This window comes from Anabas testudineus, chromosome 24, assembly GCF_900324465.2.
Source record: "Anabas testudineus chromosome 24, fAnaTes1.2, whole genome shotgun sequence".
In the NCBI taxonomy this organism is placed as follows: domain Eukaryota; kingdom Metazoa; phylum Chordata; class Actinopteri; order Anabantiformes; family Anabantidae; genus Anabas; species Anabas testudineus.
In genome coordinates, this window is record NC_046632.1 from 11,102,421 (window position 1) to 11,121,704 (window position 19,284).

Sequence of the window (19,284 nt, forward strand, 5' to 3'; positions counted from 1 at the left end):
CACTAAAATCAGACTTTAAAAACCTGTAAAAACTATTTTTTGAGCTGTATTTTAAAGTGCAACATTTAAAAGCAGTTAGCACTGTGTTGTGCTTTGTGGCATCTAAGATGATGGGATGATGATGATTGGTGAATGCACTGCATACCTGCTGGCATACTGCTCTATCCTGGAATGGGTGTCATCATGAGAGAACTGAGGTGACTGGGACAGCCTGAAAATGAATGGTGTAATGGAGATGAATGAGATTCGGCATACTCACACAACCTCATTAACACAGAGATATTCACAGGCACATGCACACACACTCACTCGCTCACAAACACCCTAATGGCGCTTCACAACATCACCTAAAAAACAAATCTGATGATCCTAGAAAGAGAAAAATAAGGAGAGCGGATGATCTACGGAGCAGTTGAATGTTTTTTGACAGCCTCTGCTTGGATGAGCAACTGAACGCTAGCTGGATGCTACAGAGAAGAGAAGAAGGTGACGGTAAGAAGACAGTGGGTGAGTGTTTTGGTTGCATGTTGGGCCAGTGGCTCAGGCAGGCAGGCAGGCAACATGCAGTGCAGTCATGGCTTAGTTGTTTTCTGGAGGTAAGGGGAGGTGAGTGAGGAGAAAATTAAGGAAAGGAGGTGTGGTTCAAAGGCATTCCAGTCTGTAGACAAGGACTTGTTGCTGGTAGCGTAGATACTCACTCATACTGCTCCGGACACATGCTGATGAGGGTGACGGGACTGCAAGAAAAACGCAGGGAGGGAGGTAGGGAAAGAGGGAGGGGAGTAAGGTACCACAAAACATTTCAGGGTCAAAGTCACTCTGCAGTTCAAAACAAAAACAAGGTGCAGGAAGAGTCTACGAGTCCAAATGCTGAGTGGCTCAGCGAGTGACTCAACACAGAGGTAAGGCATGTAAAATAGTCACCAATTCATTCTCCACATGTGATTGTGATTTTCCCCTGTGAGCTTCAGTCAAACTGTATGTGTCACTCAGAAGATGTGAAGGTTGACAGATTTGAAAGGGTCAAAATGGGCAAGTGGCAAGTGTATGTAGGGAGTGTAGGAAAATGGTTAAATACTGCATGTCAGATGCCTTTGCTGCTTCCACACTAAATGATATGGCCCTACTTCTTCCCCTTATCGCAAATACTGGCTGGAGGATTTGCTAAAATAGCACACCAAATAAAAAAACACAAACACAAATACAGTAGAACCTACAGTATTTCTGGTTAAAAAAAGAACAGCAAATTAATCCACTCATGACAAACGAGGATGCTAGAGGCCTGTGCATTGATATCATAAAAACTTTCAAACTTTCTGATGTCCAGTCCGTGATAAATGGGACACCTTATCTCAAAAACACAAAGAACGGTGTTGTTTTGTCACAGAGTAATCTGGCCAGGAAATTGGAAAAGATAACAGTTAAAGCTGGTATTCTTTCACCTTCTGGTTCTGTTTCTACATTGAAGCAGGGTATTCAGCGGGAGATGTGTGGCATGCTAGTCATGGTAGTATACAAGGCAGCCAATGTAATCACACTTCTGTAGCTGCAAGGAGAATTCAAAATATAGCAGGGGATTTGAAGAGAAAGTGAGACCAAGAGAGGTCAGGGTCAAAAGGGCAGACTAAGCTAACTACTCAGAGCCAGAGCTGCAGCATTTTACCCGCCCCCGCTGACATATTTGTCAAAGGGAACAGTCAGTATGTTGTTTTTCAGAACAGTGATTTTTCATCTTTGCCCAAAAAATGATAGCTTTGTTTACATCCAATTGTTTGTCCGACCCGCAAAGAGTGACTTAACTTTATCCTTCAGATGGATGCATTAGAGAAGAAGTTGTATGATGGGAAGAGAGAGAGAGAGAGAAAGGAAGGATAAGAAAAGGTGACTAAAGCAGTGTGATGGATAAAGACCTTGAAAGGCTGCTTCATGTGCCTCCTGAAGTACAATAACAAGGTGCAGAACCCTGTTTACACTGATGACTTCCACTGCTGTGGTACATAAAGCCAGAGCATAGTGACCTCTGGATGAGTTCACAGCTTCGATGGACCTAAATGAGAATGGACTATACTATTTAATCTGAGAAAACTGAATAAACTAAAAAAGGAAATCTGTGACTTCACTTTTTGATCTGAAAAGGGCCAAACTAGAATCTGAAACAGAAATTCAGTACAGTCAACAGTAAACGGATGGTTTCATCATCTTTAAAATATAAAAGTCATTGTCTTCCCAGTAGGGTGAGTGTCCAGCCTGGGGTAAACAAATGGTAATGGACCTTGGTTAAGCAATAAACACCCACTCACAAGCTGTAAAACCCACCCAGAGGGCCACGGCTTTATGACAGAGCTGGCTTTTTTTCTTGCGACTTTAGAAATCTTGGAACCGCTGACTGAGAGAAAAATGAAGAACCCCCTTACTATCTGATGTATTTTGTTGTCTCGTCATGAATTTGTCAAAATAGCAACATGTGTTTCACAGTGTTTTCAGATTTGTTAGTTTAGTTTTTTTTTTTTTTTTTGGTGAATATGGTTTTTTAAAATCTGTTTAGTCCATCATACCGTGACAGTCTGTCTGTCACAGTTACCACTGCTTCTCTCTCTTCTCTCACTGCCCTCTGTTTTCTCACTCAGCAGTAAAAGACCATCTGCACATGCTGACACCTCTACCTGTTGGAAAACAGCTAAAGGGCTAGACAGAAAATGAGTGTATGTGGGTCTCAATCTTGCACTAAGTTGTGCCCACAAATATCTCCATCCACTACCTTACAAATCAGCGTTAAAAAACATTATCCTCTGTGCGAGGAGCAGTGCCGCAAAGACTTTTCTACTCCATCTGCGTATGTGGTGTGAGACACAAAAACAGACACAGAGTGGGAAACCATTAGAATGCTTCTTTTACATGATCAAATATAGCAGTGACGAATCGAAAATCCTATCCGGCATGAAATTAGGCAAAGACATAAGTGGGAGGTGAGAGTAGGTGGTGTTTTGCTCTCTCAAGGTGGAGAGAAACTGTGGGTGGAATTAAAAAAAGCAAAATGATGATACAAGAGTGAAAAACTGAGAGACAGCAAGTGAGTGCATTAGAGAGGGCAATTAAACGGCACCCAATCTAATCTTCTCTTCTGCAGCTACAGTATTTTAAAAATAACTTGTTCTTCCAACCAACAGAGCCTGATAATACCTTAAACAAGTCTTTTTCTTTCAGTTTGTTTAGAATTGAACACAGCAAGAGATCCTGAATATGTTTAAGAGTACGATGTTCATGTATGTTCACCAAGCTGAAACAACTGCTACTATCATATTCTTATTACAACTAACATGGGATTAAATGTTATCATGTTCACCTAATCTGTATGATTCTGGTTTTAATCAAAGACTACAGAAAAATCCATTTCAATTTAGGTTACAGAATATATTTCAGTGGAAGAAGATGGCAAAAGCTCATAAATTGTACCAGGGTCTAAAATGAATGGGTTATGAGATAACCTCTTAATGCTGATCATATGTCTAAGTCAGATATACGGGTTATAGGGACAGATCAAAAGCTAAAAACTGCACACGGGTTCTTTCTATACATAAAGCTGTCTCTAGCGTACATAAGCTTGTGGCAAAATGTGGATAACCCACAGCCCATAGGAAAAACTAATGCTGCAAAGGCGAAATTATGGCAATGAAGTAATAGTAAATTTCTCTATTTTCCAAAGTCCTCACTCTCTTCTGTCACATTTTGAAAAGATCTCCATGTTTCGCACTATCCCTCTAACTTCTAGAGGCATTTATCAGGCAGGCAGCTCTGCAGAATCATTTTTCACAAAGGAAGAGAAGTAAGAAAGGAGCAAGGTGGGAGGTGAGGAGGAGGACAGGCAAGGATGGGAGGGAATAAAGAGGCCGAGCAATCCATCTGAGGGGTGACTATGTGCAGCTGGATGTTGTGGAAAATCCATCGTAAGTGAACAGGTGAGACACGGTGACTTTTTGGTGCTTACAAGATGCAAAACGTCTTCAAAAGAAGGCACGAACATGATATGTCAGGATGTAACATTAGGAGTGACTGAGCAATGGCACATTTCAAAAACAAAAAAAAAGAGACAGGTTAAGAAAATGAGACAATAGATAGATAAAATGATTGGAATACACAGAACTGAGTGTGACAGTCTAGGAGCAAGCAGGGCAGGCGGGCCCTGGGGCATCTGCATAATGTGAGCCTAGATAATCGGCTCTCTGGGGGATTTACGACTAGCAGGAGAAGGAACATTAATCAGATGTCGCCACTGTGGCCAGTGCTACAAACAGTATAGCTATAGTGCAGAAATGGTGCCTGGCGAAGTCTGGGCTCACACTTAAATAAACTCATAAAGTCAGTGGGAAATTAACACTACTGCAGTACAGGTGGGTGTTATAAATGTTGAGTTATCTTGACTGTTTGATGAAAACATTTGAGAAATGAGTTCAACCTGAGTCAGGATGTCACAACCACCAATCTAGCTGATCCTGTATACTGTAGCTAGTAGCAGGATATCATGGCAAAACACGTGTACATAAAAGAGGTTGATTGTGCACACACTTATTGATTACTCTTCATCCTGTTCGTCCTGAAGTGGAGGAGCATTTGAGCACAATTCTGTTTCATGAAAACACTTAGGTGATACTTACGTTTCTATGTTATCACCCTCGAGAACTGTCTGGACCGGTAGGTAGCCTAGTCGAGGATGCTTGGCGAAGTACTTCTTCGATCGGAATTTGTTCTTCAGCACTTTGGTGAAATCACGCATGTCCTCTCCTGATGTTGTCTAGAGAAAATAAAAAGAAAGGAGTGGGGATTGTGTTGGTGTGTTAATGCAGCACTTATGTGTGTTTGTGCTTTTCCAAAGTCCCCTGTTCGAACATAAGCAGCATATAAATTTGTGCAGAAGACAATGTGCTTTGTTAATTAGATACTTAGCAAAGGTGTTCCTCATGCAGAAGTGGTTTTTGCCTTGCAAGCAAACAACAAATTACCACAACAGTCTGACCAGAGGGAAGGAAAATCCCTTTGCAGAGGATTCAGACAACCACATGCTGAACACACACACACATAAACTCTCACAGTTGACAGATTTGTGTGAACGAACAGACTCTATTGAGTTCACTGGGCTTATTGACTAATCCACACAATTTAAGACGGTAGCTTGAGCAAACCAACACCAATTACAAAACAATTACGCTAATGCTGGAGAAGAATTTGTGTATGTTTATATGCGTGTGTTTGTGCGTGTTGTTATTTAAGCTCCTTCCCATGTGGCTTAACAGATCTGCTTTCTTTTCTTTTTTCTTTGTGGGGTTTTTGCCTTGATTACTGACAATCGGGAGGCAGGAAAGAAAGAGCAAGAGAAAGACACATGCACTTCCTCAGCTCTAACTGAAAGTGCTAGGTTGCACTAATATCCATCCTAACCAGTAGTCCATCAGGATGCTCTCTGACATGTTGAGACAGTTACAAAATGTTTAATTCAAAACAAAATGACACCAGAGGCACGAGTTGCAGTCTAACCCAAACCCAGTCTTCACGTATGAAAAGATAAAAACATTGAAATTACAGCAATAAAAACTGCAGGGTGCCAAATTTGGCTTCTTCAATATCACCACCCATTGGAAATATGAAATGGCCACTCCTATAAAAATCTAAACCTAATAACAAAACAATATTGTGGCTATAAAATAAACAGTATGGAAAAGATAATACAACAAAACTTATTAAAAGACTGCACCGAGCCTCACAAAATCCACTATCTATCAGTAATACTCATTTATTGGTAGCATTATTTAATATAGACTTTATACTTTCACATGTATAAAACTAAAACGCAATTTGGTTTGAGCATGGAGAGATGTAAGAAAAACTACAAAAAAAAAACAAAAAACTAAAGTGCACTTCAAAGGTGTCAAAAACAGCTGAGTAGAACTACAAATTCAAAAAACGACACGAGAAGATGATTCAGATGAGTTTTCATTTAATTTCCCTCTGTTACCAATTACAGATTTGGGTCATCTAACAGCTTGAAATCACAGGACTTGGTTGATTTTCTACAAGTCTTCTGTATCTTGTGAGTGAGTAAAGCTGCTAATGGAGACATGCAGACATGTTATTCCACTGCACCAGCCTAGAGTGTTATAAAACAAGTTGTCCTCTATTTGCCTGCATTTGGCTCCATTCACTGCTCCCTTTATTCTCACACATCATGTAGTTGTTTTTTTGCAGCCTGCAGACAGGATGCTGCCATCAGAGCTTCTTCAAAGTAGTGATGCTGATAAGTTGTGACTAGCTTTTGGCAGACACAGAGCTTAACATTACGGCTGATAAATTCAAATATGCATTTAATCATGGCATACAATCTTTTGTCTCATGCTCTCAGTCTTTCGCAGGCTTTTTGGGCGGCTGTCATGAGCATCTTTTTATCTGACAGACTAGTGTTGCACTGATTATTGTGAAATCTGTTCTCATAGAATCTGGTCTTTGAGTTCATGATCTCAACTGGCTGCTTGGATCAGCTAAATGATCAGCTCTACGAAAGTCTACAATAGTTACATGGTACAGGGCTCATTATTAGAAATCACATTTAATTTATTTCATTTACCACCAATATCTGAAAGGATAGTTTGTGCAGATCATTGAAACAATTCAGGGAGAAATGTTGAATCTGCTCAGAAGTCACATTTTATTTCTTCTTATCTGTAAACTCTGGAGTTATTTACGTACTCCATAGCTGAGTACTGATCTTTTACTGCAGCCCAGCTGAAAATAAGATAACTTTTTTTTTTTTTCAAAGTCATGGTGGGCAGCTGCTGGGCATCCTAACTCCAAGAAGAATGATCACTGCTCCCTACAGCTGCGCTCCAAAGTCAATATCTATCTCATTTGCAAAATGAGAAAAGCAAATTAAAAGACAGAAATGAGAACCATCTCCACTCGAGTCACTCAAACTTTGACATTAAGCAATATTGAAACTTGTTGGCTCGCAAGTGTGTGATCCTAATTGAGAAGGAGAGCAATGTTCAATTTTGCCAAACTCCCTCTTTTCTAATATTCTTCTCTCTGAGCAGCAGTAAAGTGAAATATTGCTTTCTGGCAGAAATTATAAAAAAGACCACAGAGAGCCATGACCATTTTACTATTTGTTCATGTAAATTAAAATGAAGCCTGAGGTCTGCTGGGAGGGTTGTTCATGAAATAAGTTGGAGAAATCAACAGTAGGGGAAGCAGAACGTAGAGGCAAGGGACAGGAGTAATGTCAACTTGTATTAATCACAGCCTAGGCATTAAAATCTGTTCACAAAATCAAATTAAGTTCTTGTTTTTGGCCAATCTAGACACAATATTTAGACTAAGCTACAAGTTAGCCTGAGGCATCCTGTGTTGTGCGCATATGCCTGCTTTATATGAAGGTGTGATCCACATACATGTCATTATCATTAATACATTCTGTGTTTTACTCAGTCATAGTGTGCTGCTGACTTGAAACGTCTGAGGCCTAATTTTATGTTCCATGGTTTTGGAAGGAGAGATATTTATCATACTGGGTACAATGTTGACTGTAACTTCATGTGCAAAACACAGAATTATAAAAAAATTGGACATCAAAACAACAAAGTCTTCAAATTTGAAACTCTGTAAATATAGTGCTGTGATAGAACGTCACTGTGCAATAAATATGAGCATGGACGTTCAGGAGTTGGACGAGAGCGAGTCGGTGGTTTGACATTAGGAAAGGGACGGAATTAATGAAAGGTGCAACAGGAGTTGAAGTGAAGTCTGTATCTGTGAATGTGCATGCCTTCATTAAATGGATGAGCAGAGTGTGTGAGCATGTGGAAAAGAGATATAAGATGAGCTACTGAACTATTTGTGTGTGAGTGTGCTACTCTCTTACCGGTGTGCAGTACTCCACCATGGGGTAGTTGAGCTTGTGGCCCTTGGCAGTGCGCCCAGAAAAGAAGCAGCTCTGACACACGTCATAGTTGAAATGCTTCAAACTGCGATACCTAGAAAGAGAGGAGAGGGGAGAAAGGGAGGTGAGGAACGAGATAAGTTGCACTGGGAAGCTGGGTGTGTAGATGTTACTTTCATGCCATAGTGCAGGTTGTGTGTGTGTAAGTGAATGAGCACATAATCCAACTCATCTACAGGCTATACTGATCCCTCCTGAAGAGGTGCTGATTTCTACTGTCACTCTGTCATACAAACCTCCACATGCACATGTTCACACGCACTCACTCAAACCCACATCAACATGATGACAATGACAAACAGCTGGATATCCACCCAAACACAACAACGTGACAACAACTGCCGGGATGTTGTCCTCAGCAGCAGCTGTAGCCAGAAGGCCATTTAACAGCTAAATTGAGACGGGAGCTATTCCGACATAATAGCTTAAGTCTTTTATCTTTCTCCCCTCTCCAGCTCTCCCAAGGTTAGCTGAGTGACGAGCTACGAGAGAGAGCCATATATCAAAGGATGCAACAGCGCACGCAACACCGTTGAGTCAAATGTGCCATTACACACTGACACATAGCATATTAGTATGAAGAAGGGTTGTTAATTCACCTTCACAGCAGGAAGTGCTAAGATGGCGTTTAATTGATGAGTTTATTCACAAAAAGTTTGGTTAATTAAAGAACCCATTTTGTCTGGTTTTCTTGGGTGACATCCTCTAATTTCCTAAAAAGCGCTTTTTGTAAAGGATCTTTTGTTCTTTTGTACATGATTCTGGCACATTTCTTTGCTTTAAACCAAACGTGTTCCCCCAACATACAGTAAGTAAAACAATGGAACTAAATTCACTGCATCTGAAATTGTATTAGATTATTGTAATATTTTGCATATATAAATCCTATAATGTCATGGAATGATGTGAAATTCATCTCAACCATAGAAGTATATGTTGTATATCACAAGAGATTCTATATTTTAAGTAAAAGAAATGCAGGAACTGGAAGAAATTGAATTAATTATTAATTAAGATCAATGCCACTAGTAAAACAATTAAGCATTAATAAAATCAAACAAGTGCACGTCCTGTTATTGAACCTACTAGATCAGCTCAAGTTTCATACAAATCTATACTATTTATTCTGCTTTATTCTTTAACATAATAAGAGCAAATTATATAACAATGTAACATGAAAGAGATTAACTTTAAAGCAATTAAAGAAAACTGCTGACACCTTATCCTTTAAATTCAGTTTCTGGATGATCCCATGTACCATCCTAGTTTAAAAAACTACTTCTCTACAAATCTACAAGTAACACAGTTGGTGTCAAGTATCAAGACCACACAAAATGCCTACTATGCATTTTCCTTCCTCTTTCTCTCTGCTTTTCTCTGCCTCCATCGCTCCCTCTCATCGATCAATGACAGAACTTGGGAGACGTGTGCTCCATCAAATGTCTGACTGTATTTCTCTTTCTGCTGGCAAAGCAAAGGATCTGAGAGGGACAATCCTGCCACCCCACTTCACTTAGCACAATGCTACATCTGTCTTCAGTCACAGAAAAAGCTTCTTCTTGCTACACTGGTCAGTGAGAAACGAAATATTAATTATAGACACGTTGATTCAAACTGTTGCACAGCTACACACTTCTTTCTTTACCTATTGTCACTGTGTAAGTGTAATTGATCCCAGACCAATTGAAACAAAGGCAGCTATGGGTGTGTGAGTGTGTCAGTCCTGAACAGTATCAGAGGGTGGTCTGTTATGGATTGTTTGCCAAGCGATTGGCTCTTTGTGAACTTTGAGAATGAGGCGGTGTAGTATATGTTTGTGTATACGAGCATCTTGTTGTTGAGTATTGTATGTGTGTATGTTTCATTCCAAACCTCAGGATGGTATTTAGTCAGTGGTGTATCAGCTGCTGACATTTAGATAAATGCTTGCCCTCCGGGGCAGATCTGCCCTTTATGCTCAACCAAGAGAGAACAACGAAGAAAAGTGCCAAAATTCATGTATGTGTATGAGCGTCTGGCTGGTTACATGTTGCAGACTTGTTACAGCTTTCTATTATTCATGTTCCACATATACTGAATTAAATGCTAAATATGAGCAAGTGCATACATTTACCTGAAGCCAACAATAGGACACTCCTTGCAGATGTTACACTTGGCTTGATGTTTTGCAGTCTCCGCAGCAGCCACTCTGTGCAGGACGGGAAGCCAAACCATAGACTGGGGCTCCAGACGCATCCAGTCAACAAACTGCCTAGGCTCCAGGTCTCCCTTATTAGTAACCTGGAAGTACACAAGGTTAGGTCAAGAGATGGGAGCTTTCAAATCAAAAGTTTAGGTATGATGCAAGGTTTTACAATTTCAGTAAATGCTAATAAATCATAATGGCTCTTTGTAGTATGATCGAGCAACATAATTCCCAGAAATGAATAACAGGCTGTAACTCTTTGCTTGTTACCGAAAGCCTCATAAAAATGCAGACAAATTTAAGATGTCCACACATATTAAAGTGACGATTCCCTCAGGCGCATTATGGCCTTGAATTGTTGACTGTGACTAAATAACTTTTACAAGCTCCTTATTCACATTTATTGGTTGAAATATCTCACAATAAACATTGACTGATTTTAACTTCACTGCCTGAGTATTACACACCCATACTTATGCTGCTAGCTAACAGCCATATTGTTCTGTGCAAGTCGTTAAGAATAACGCCCCCAAAAGCCTTCCCTTACCTGCGTCTCTGAACTTTTGGAGGTGTAATTTTTATGTAATGTGCACTTGATCAGATTAGGTACGGCGTTTTAAACGCCCTGGTTGTGAAACAACAAGAGAACAAAAATCTACTAATGAAAAGTCCATGTTCTAACACAGTAGTGTTCACAAAATATATTTCAGAAGAATCTTCTTGTTCAGCTTCAGATTATAATGAGCCTATTTCAGAAGCCAACACAGGGCGCGAAGCTTTGACACGGGTGTTGTAACTGCTAAACAAATCAAAGACGACCTATCTATCACACAAAAAAGGGCAGCAAATGCAGCAAAGGGCTGAATACATGTGAAAGAAGAAAAGAATAATCAAAAGGAATATGTGTATATGTGGGAGTATGTTGCCCTGATCCTTTCTCCAGGTTTATGTTACATAAGACTACAGAGTATCTCAATTTTGTTATTGTATCCCCCGGAAAATAAATCAGCACCATTAAACAGACCTTCCACATTCCTACCTTAAAACTGTAATCAGGGCTTGACGTTTTAAAGTAATATTCACTGGTGGTTCTTCTAAACCCCGTGCAATGAGGAAAAATATGTTTTACTGCTAACGTGTATTCATAGCACCAAATAAGAAAACTAATACCAAAAGCTGGCATCAAATCCTAATATATATTTATGTACTTGTCTTCAGTCACGAAAACTTAATCATCTTGGCATTATTATAGATTTGAATGAATGAAAGATAAGATAATAAAAACTTTAAATATTTAAGAAAGTGTGTTAAGAAACTTAACTAATACTACTAATATTCCATGTATCCATCCATTATCCTCATCATTCTATTAAAGGTCACAGCGATATTGGTACTAATATTGGCTAGTATAAACATTTATTATTATATGCAGCCATGAAAACAACTTAGCTTTTTAGCATATGGAAATTAAGAGTTGTGTTTTGTGTTCATAAATTTCAGTCTATGACAACTTAATCTTAAGTACTAAGTACTGTACTAAGCGTAGGTTTTGAATCTGAAGGATAAGAACTCAAGAAAGTCAAAAGGTGACAGCTCTGGTAATCAAACTTTCTCTCGTATGACCTCCCAAATCATCCTCAAATCCTTCACTGTTTGATTTGATCTTCCCCTTTATAAGCAGTATACCTCCCTGGCTCTCCTTTACCCATTCGTTAGTCTCAAATTCATTTCCCCTCCTTCCTCCTCGCTATCTAACGTCAGATTTATAGCACTTCCAGATTAATTAGGAAGAAAGAAATGGCTAAAAGGAGGACTAGGTAGACGGATGGATGGATGGCTAAATGAAGCACAGTGACAATGGAACAGTGAAAGGCCATATTTATGATGGCGCATCCTGTTCATCACAGGCCCATTAAACCAAATGGACTGGGTGACTGCACTGTCACGGGCAGGGCAGACTGACACACAGGTGGCACGGAGCTCTGCCTGTATACGATGTGTGTCTTTGTGTAAATTAGACGCACAGAGTGTGTGTACGTGTGTGTCAGCCCTGTTTCTACCTGCCTACTTGGTTAATGATTAATGTGAAACAGGAATTAGCACACACACAATGCTCACAGCAGTTTATGATCACGTCTGTGAGCTATGTGTGTGTGCATATTTGTGCATTCTTTTTAATGTGTGCATCTGTGTATTAATATGTCATCGATATAGTGAAATGTAGGCAAGGCAACGGGGTGTTTGCCTCCTTGCCTTTAGTAATATTTAGGGAAGTAAAAAGAGAATGATACAGGCTTTAAAGTGCCTCACTCTGCTATTTTGGGAGGCACAGCACAGGAAATCTGTGAAATTTATAGCTTCCTAATTTTAATGTTTGGCTCCCACTTACGACTCCTGAAGCATGAGCCAGGGGAGAAAGAGTGCGAAAAATGAAACAGTGTTCCCTGGGGGACAAAGACATCATTAAATGCCAGTAACGTCCACAGATAAAGCCGAGGAAAGTGGTTAGCTGGCCGCAGTAAAACACAGAGGACAGCCAGCAGAAGACTGGAGGCCATTTTGGCTTCATGGTTGGTCAGCAGAGCTTAAATATTGAAGCTATTTTACAGGACTGATAGAGGCAGGTGTTAGATGGCTTAGAAATGTAGAGGAGCTAATTTAAAACATAGTTTAGGGGAAAATGCATTAGAGTCATAATCTCTTAGACTGATTATTTTCCAAAAGTCTGAACTCAAACCAAACCAGGGATGGCCAATCCTGGTCCTCGAAAGCCAGTGCCGTGCGTGTTTTCCAGCTATTCCTGCACTTACTGCTTCTCAGTGGCTGATCACACCTGATCCAGGTAATCAGCCCTAGGTAAGGTGGGGATAGTTGCAAAACAAGCAGAGCAGTGGCTCTCAAGGACCATGGCTGGACGAATATGAACTATGACTGACTCACTGACTGTTCTGTTGAACAATACATTACTTTGACTTTAAAAGACAATGTGTCTAAAACTGTGAGTGAAATATTATTATTTTACAATTCAGCCAAAGTGACACATGACACAGTATATATACTTCATACTATTTATACTGTAGTTGCTGTATAATACTCTATATGCTGGTACATGCTTTGTGTTTGTGGACATACGTGCTGGAAGCAGCTGCGGACACTAGGTTCAATGTTGGATCCACCAAAAGCAGCCACCTCCCCCAGCTGCCTCGGGATCTGGATGGCTTCATGAAGCAGCAGACTGAGCTGCCTCTGGTTACACGTGTCACCTGGCGATGCTACCTGGCTGAAGAGATCTGATAAGGGGAGGATGGGACAGAGGGTGAGTGAGGCAAAGAGGAAGAAAGAGCAAAAGATGAGTAAAACAACAGCATATGAGTGACATTTAATATTAAACACAGGTATAAACAGAGGTAAATGGTGGAAGAGTGATGGAAAAGCAGATAGATGGAGTGAAAATGTGTTGGTGGGAGGTGATGGGGAGGACAGAGGCAAAAAGAGGCATTTTTAATCTCTCTATCTTGTGTCTTCCATGCCACGATTCTCTCTCTTTTAATCTCTCCCACCCTTCCTCCAACTCTCCACCACATTTTCACGGAGATTGACAGAGCTGTACTCGATATGGATGCCTGCCCAGCTACATGCAGGCTTGGCCAGTGCACATGTTGATGGCGTTATACTTCAGATGACATTATGAAACATCTCCAAAACTCGTGCCTAAACTGAGCAAAGAGAGCAGAGAGGGTAATCTGGAGAAAAAGAGGAGGGAGGGAGAGAAACAGAGGGCATGACAGGTCTTTCTGCTCCGCTTGCAGTCGACTTTGATCTCTGCGCGAGGTCTGGCCCTGATGCCAGCTCCTGTTATATATGCATATGTGTGGGTCTATGTGTGTGTGTGTGTGGGGGAGCTTTGTGTGTACGTGTACAGAACACCAGCAATGACATGTTCTGACACACACTTCTTGTGTCATCTCAACCCACATCTTTAACTCGCTACTTTCTGCTTCAACTTGACATACACGACTGTCATAAAAAGAGTGTCAAATTGCAGCATGCCTGGTTAGGAGTGTGTGTGTGTGTGTGTGTGTGTGTGTGTGTGTGTGTGTGTGTGTGTGTGTGTGTGTGTGTGTGTGTGTGTGTGTGTGTGTGTGTGTGGCTATATGCATGGGGCTGACAGCCAATGAGACTGAGAGTAGAGGAGGAAGGACGCAATCAACCGAGCTTGATACCCTACTCAGGCTAATAGAAACTGCCAGTGGAACGAATAGGCTCAGGGATGGAGTCCATGCAACGGCAAGAGAAAGCAGGAAGAAAGATCGAGGAAGAGGGGAAAGAAGTGAAGCAAAAGTAAGTAAGATAGGACAGAAGACAAAGTGGCACTCATAGACAGAAGAACAATGGTGTGAGCAGTGACAGCAGAGGAAGATAGACAGTGAGCGATAAAGCAGTAGAAACAAAGAGTAGGAAGGCAGCATGACAGTCTCTTCCCTGTGCAGCAAGCCTATAATCACACTCCCTAATCCTCAAAAATAAATCAGAATAGAAAATTAAATAAAGGACAGGGGAAATGTGTAGGAGGTCTCTTATCCAATTAGACAACCCGTTCTCCATCTCCTCTCTCTCTCTCTCACTGTGAGTTTGATTAATACTGCTGAGATTATAGCTGTGCTGGAGCAGTATGGAATCAACTCTCTGTAGACCGACCTGCACAGGCGTGGAGGGGGGGGGAGTGTTTAAGTGCATGTGTACAGCCACAGATATCTTACCCACTCAGTGGCACTTACATTTATATTTCTCCTCCAGGTGTCCCTTAGAGAGAGAGAGCAAGCCAATCCTCATTGACAGGACACGGATCTTCCCGCTGCGACCACTACAGGGACCGCACACATTTGCAAATCAGATGGCAGCAATAAGACCTTCTATTTTATGTGGATTTATATTCATGCTTGCACAGTGTGTCTATGTGTGTGCAGATCAATGTAGATCTTAATTATTTTCAACAGCAATGACATAGTGTGTGGTGAGTTGCGTACGTGTGCGCTTGCAGTTCCGACTTTGTGAGAAAGCCCACAAGATTTTAACTCTATTTTCGTTTTGTCATATACATGTCATCATATTAGGGCATACAAAATAGCATGTTGGTAATTTTAAATATGTAGATGCAGGTAGCAGTGTACACAATTTGTACAAAACCATCAAAGATGCAAAACATGGGATACGTACGTGTCGTAAACATTGAGCAACCAGTTGAGACACATGTCAACACAGAGTGGCACGTTGACCAGGTCCTTGTGCTCCTGTTCCAGGCCGTCGTAGATGGATGTCAAGCAGTTGATGACATCGGGAACGGTCAGCAGCTGATTGTTGTTTGTGAGTTTGTGCTGCTCAAAGGTGTTCTGGGCCACATTGAGGTCCAACAAGTCCACTGCAGATGAAGAGGGGAGGACAGAGATTGAAGTAAGAGTGGTGGGAGTGAGCAGGATGAGAGGAATTAGATAGAAATAAAAATATAAGACAGTGTAGGAGACAAAAGAAAAGGTTAAGACCAGAAAAAAAGAAAAAAGTTAGAAAAGAACAAGGAATCCCATAAGGTTTGACAGACAAAAAAAAAAAAAAAACAAGTTGAAACCATTAGTAACCTTTCTGACTTGTTCATTGAGCTCAGCTGTGGCACAGATTTTTCTGAAAGTGCCAAAAAAAATCTGAGGTTCTGAAAATGGAACACGATATTCATAGATATTAATTTCAAATCTGCAGACTTGATTGATATTTTGTCCAAAATAGCTCAAAACAACTAACTGCGTGAGCCTGCTGGGAGTTCAGAGAGAGAGAACCGACAGATGATTGTAATGAAATATTAATATCAGAGAGAAATCTGAACACAAAGAGACAAATGAGAAGAAAAATGTAAGAAAGTCACTCAGAGTAGGCTACTCTTCTTCATCTAATTTAATTTGTTGGCTACATCATTAAAATGGGAACGTTACATTTATATCAGTATCTCAATTATGTTTCCATCATCTTTTGCGCTTGATACTTAACAAACACGAAGAAACATGATACTTAAAATATCCTGAATTAAAAGACAAAATGCTTTTGGGTCACAGTGTTTTCTACTAATAAGAGTTTTATTCAAGGTCTACTGGAGAGGTCAACAACTTAACCCCACCCCTGTCCAAAACATGGAGACAGCTCTAGTTGGTAAAAAAACACATTGTGTGCTGTTCACTATAGATGGTTAATTAGCCAAAATGTAAAATGTATGTATTAAATGAGTCATAAACAATATACACATTGCCCTGGCGTATTTATTATTACACACAATTTATCCTACAACTACTAAAATGCAGGAGGAAAACTTTTTACCACTACATTAGAGAGTGCAACCATGGGCAAAGGTTATCCTGAGGCATGAACCCTTACTGCTGCATCGTCTGGAATACTTCCTCTGACTCTCTAACCTCTTTCTCACATAACAATTAGCCTGTGTTTCTTCTTTCCCAGTTCTCATCTCTTTCACTTTTTCTCCTCAGTTTCCTCATTTGCCTCAACCACCGTCACCATTAACCCCCTCAGAAGCTTGTTGCCTTATGTTGCCCCCTATTCCCCAGACAACACTAATTACTGAGGTGGATCCACATGGAGCAGACACAGCAGGACAGCCATGCTGTCAGAAAGTAAAACTTGACTTCTTTCGCTACGCAAACAGATATGGAGCTAAGAGGCTGTGGCACATTAGAGGGATGCCACGCAAGCTAATTTGCGCTTCTCCTTCCCCCTAGCACAGACTTAACCCAATTAGCCATTTTATAGTATCCCTGTCATGTGTGCGCGCCAGTCTCTGACACACACTCAGACACAAACATTCACACAGGCCCACTCAGGTCTCCAAGCAAAGATTCCATATGAATCCAGGCTAATAACTAATAAACTACTGATCCCTCCGCTGTGCGTGTGATTGTGTGCGCGTGTGTTTGCACTGTGACTGTTCTAATCTAATGGATGAAATTGAATTGCAGTGCCCCAAGTCGAAATCACTCAGGCTGATGCATTCCCATCACAAATACACACATGCAATCAGAGAGGCAATATGAGATAGCAAACTAAAATGCCTGAATCACTCAAACTCATTAACAACCAACAAACATAATAACACATTATTATTCGGGCACACACAAGTCTAATGATGCACACACACACACACGTACACCTACACCAGGCATGCTATATTTTATGTTTCAACATGTACACACAGAAATATTCCTTCTGAACAGCAGGATGTAAATGAGCAGTGTGGGATCACAGTGTGTGCTGCTTTAATAGTGTCAACAGCTGGATAATAGTTAACATTTGTCACCACTATTACACTGTGCTGAGCCCAAGGAGCTGCTACCATGCTGGTTGAAACCTCACAAGAGGAGAGTGTGCATGCACCTGCAGAAGTATGTGTCCTATATGAGTATGTACTGTAAATAGATGGGGTTGATAGCCACCTGAGACTGGAGGTAATAGCTGCTGTTATCAAAGCTTCCATTATAAACGAGGAAACTGCAGCTCTCATGTTGAGAAAAATGTTTTTAAAAAAAAACAGCCTAAACAAATCCCACCTGTGCACACCAAATGAGGCTTTGCTCAACAGACTTAGCACAAGCACCAGCTGTGACTGTACATGGACAAAATCACAGACACATACACCTACTGAGAGAGTGTGTGCAGTTTTTAAGCCAACATATCCTTGGCTCCTGTGCAGTTCTGGCACAGCATCTAGCAAAGCCTCAAATCATTACTGCATCTCCTTGTTGCACCCAGACATCAAAAGAAGCCGACCGCGACTTTAGGTATTAAGGTGTGTGCGAGCGTGTGTCTTACTTACAGCACAGTGCTTTCTGTAGTCGGCGGATCTTCATGGCTGTTCGGTATGCTGAGAATCTCACATTGTTCAGGTCCCCTACAGGCAGGGATAGAGACAGGGAGAGATGAAAAGTAAATGGACAAAAGGGAAACAGAGGCAGAAAATCAGAAAAGCAAAATGTAATTGTAATCTTATCCTATTGGGCAACAGAAACAGGACCTCTGTATTCACTGAAAGCTGACTTCCTGTTAGTTATTGTTAGAGAAGTGACTGAAGGGAGGGTGTGCTAATGTGAACTGTGTAATTAGGCTACTCAGTTCTGTCTCAGTGGGGGCTGGTGCTATTTGTTGAGCTGCCGGCCTACAGCAAAAATGCTCCCAAAGTTTCACAGCTTATTACTTATCCAGCTGCTGATTAAAGAACAGTCATACTGGAGACCCACTGGGAACAGATACATGCATATGAAAATTAGGAGGGAGCAGGAGAGAGGGGAAGATCCGGGTGTTAATGTAAAGAATAAACTAACTAGACAAGTGACAAACAGGTCTGCAGGATTTAGTTGATCCTGCACCGCTTTCAGAAGACTGTATCATATGCAAGCAGGAATTTGCAACAAGAGATTATTTCCTCTCATGTTAATTTTGGCCAATTCCACAAATCTAAACAAAAGTCACACTATGGCTATGTATTAGCACGATAGAAGCCTGTTGTGCATGCAAATGTACCTGCAATTAGTGGGTGAAAAGTTATCATTTCTGAAATGCTTAGACGATCTTCTTGCAAATGTAGTGAAACAGCCATCATGCCCTTCAGTAGACCAGTGATAAAAAAACCCTTCTTCTGATTTACCTCTAATAATATCTGGTAATGAAACTAGCTTTCAGTTTATGTGCCCAACATCTCTCACTGAAAACTTTGCCTCCATTCTAATACAACAGCAGGAAAATGTTGTTTATGATGCTCTCAGCTTTGACAAATTACATTTAAAAATAAAAAAGTGCAATATCTTTTGCAATAATATCTCTTTTCAGAATCAGCAGCCCCATTTTTCAGAATAAAGAACAAGTTGAGAGAAGGTTTTATCTGAGCATTTTACTGAAGTAATACTAGAAAAAACGTAGACGTGTGTCAAGAACATCGATTCTATACAGATATGTTGCCATTGTATTTTTAAATTATAGATTTTTGTCTTGGTATAGCACCAATGAAATTCACTTGTGAGATACACTGATAGTATTCCCAAACCTGGGGAAATAAAAAGAAAAACCT

At 40.6% G+C, this 19,284-nt stretch overlaps 1 protein-coding gene across 7 annotated transcripts in view; it reads right to left on the reverse strand.

Annotated features, from left to right (window-relative positions):
- The window catches only part of utrn (utrophin), a 144,692-nt gene that overhangs the window by 17,183 nt on the left and 108,225 nt on the right, over positions 1 to 19,284 (reverse strand). For 6 of the 7 annotated variants that reach the window (XM_026341032.1, XM_026341031.1, XM_026341034.1 and 3 more), the window contains 9 exons: positions 18,037 to 18,111; positions 15,387 to 15,588; positions 14,948 to 15,033; positions 13,302 to 13,459; positions 10,098 to 10,264; positions 7,907 to 8,018; positions 4,653 to 4,789; positions 699 to 737; positions 146 to 211 (listed from right to left, as the gene is read on the reverse strand). In XM_026341032.1, coding sequence (XP_026196817.1) covers positions 146 to 211; positions 699 to 737; positions 4,653 to 4,789; positions 7,907 to 8,018; positions 10,098 to 10,264; positions 13,302 to 13,459; positions 14,948 to 15,033; positions 15,387 to 15,588; positions 18,037 to 18,111 — 1,042 coding nt within the window. The remainder of the gene's footprint in view (positions 1 to 145; positions 212 to 698; positions 738 to 4,652; positions 4,790 to 7,906; positions 8,019 to 10,097; positions 10,265 to 13,301; positions 13,460 to 14,947; positions 15,034 to 15,386; positions 15,589 to 18,036; positions 18,112 to 19,284) is intronic. The other variant, XM_026341033.1, reaches the window with a different exon arrangement.